Raw genomic sequence first — 825 nt, 5'->3', positions numbered from 1 at the left:
CTTGTGAACCACTGGCCCGGCAGCAGACGCACCCAACCAGGAGCTCGGCACTGGAGAGGCTCCCCCTGCAGGCGAGGAGGAGAAAAAGAAACAGAGGAGAGGTATGTTGTCGAATGTTAAAGGGACTGTTCTTTGGTTTTTCTCTAGAATCCTCTTTATTGGGCCTATAATAGGGTATTATACTGTTTGGTCTACATTATTTCTAGGTGTCAAAGCAAAAGAGTTTTCAATGGTTAACCTGCCTTGTTTACATTTAATTCCCTAAAATGTCAGTCCTGGTAGATTTGGTGACATCTGCATGCGTTGTTTTCTGTTTTGTGCTCGGAAGGCAGTTTAAATATTATAGTTTCCAAAGCCGTTTTCATTTAATGAAAATCCAAAGAATTATAACTTTACCGCTGCGTGTATTTTAAGATGCTGCTGTGTTGGTTAATTGTGTTTAGGGATGTAACGATTACCGGTGTAACGGTACACCACGATAAAAATGTTGACGATAACAATTACCGTTTTTTTTTTAAATATCATGAATAAAACGGTGGATTACCACGGTGTGGAGACCGTGTGTTTAGTCCTTCCCAGCTTCATCCGAGTCTCAGGAAAAAAAGTTGCTGCTAAAGGCATTGAACACACTTTTTAAAATAAACAATAATACCGAAAAACCTCGATCATTTTGGTCGCTATAACCGTGAGGTTACATTTTCATACCGTTACATCCCTAATTGTGTTGGTGAACCTCTTTCCTTATAGCAACATCCCAAATTTAGATGATTAAAGCTATACGAGAATTGAAAGATATGAATCTGGTTTATTTTGTTATTTTGTGGG

The 825-nt window shown here is 39.0% G+C and overlaps 1 protein-coding gene across 3 annotated transcripts in view; it reads left to right on the top strand.

Moving 5' to 3' along the window:
* Positions 1-825, top strand: part of denr (density-regulated protein) — a 6,517-nt gene that overhangs the window by 3,791 nt on the left and 1,901 nt on the right. For all 3 annotated transcript variants that reach the window (XM_032539205.1, XM_032539207.1, XM_032539208.1), the window contains exon 5: positions 15-101. In XM_032539205.1, the coding sequence (XP_032395096.1) occupies positions 15-101 (87 nt within the window). The remainder of the gene's footprint in view (positions 1-14; positions 102-825) is intronic.

This window comes from Etheostoma spectabile, chromosome 16 (genome assembly GCF_008692095.1).
Source record: "Etheostoma spectabile isolate EspeVRDwgs_2016 chromosome 16, UIUC_Espe_1.0, whole genome shotgun sequence".
In the NCBI taxonomy this organism is placed as follows: domain Eukaryota; kingdom Metazoa; phylum Chordata; class Actinopteri; order Perciformes; family Percidae; genus Etheostoma; species Etheostoma spectabile.
This window is presented reverse-complemented; position numbering and strand designations above follow the sequence as displayed.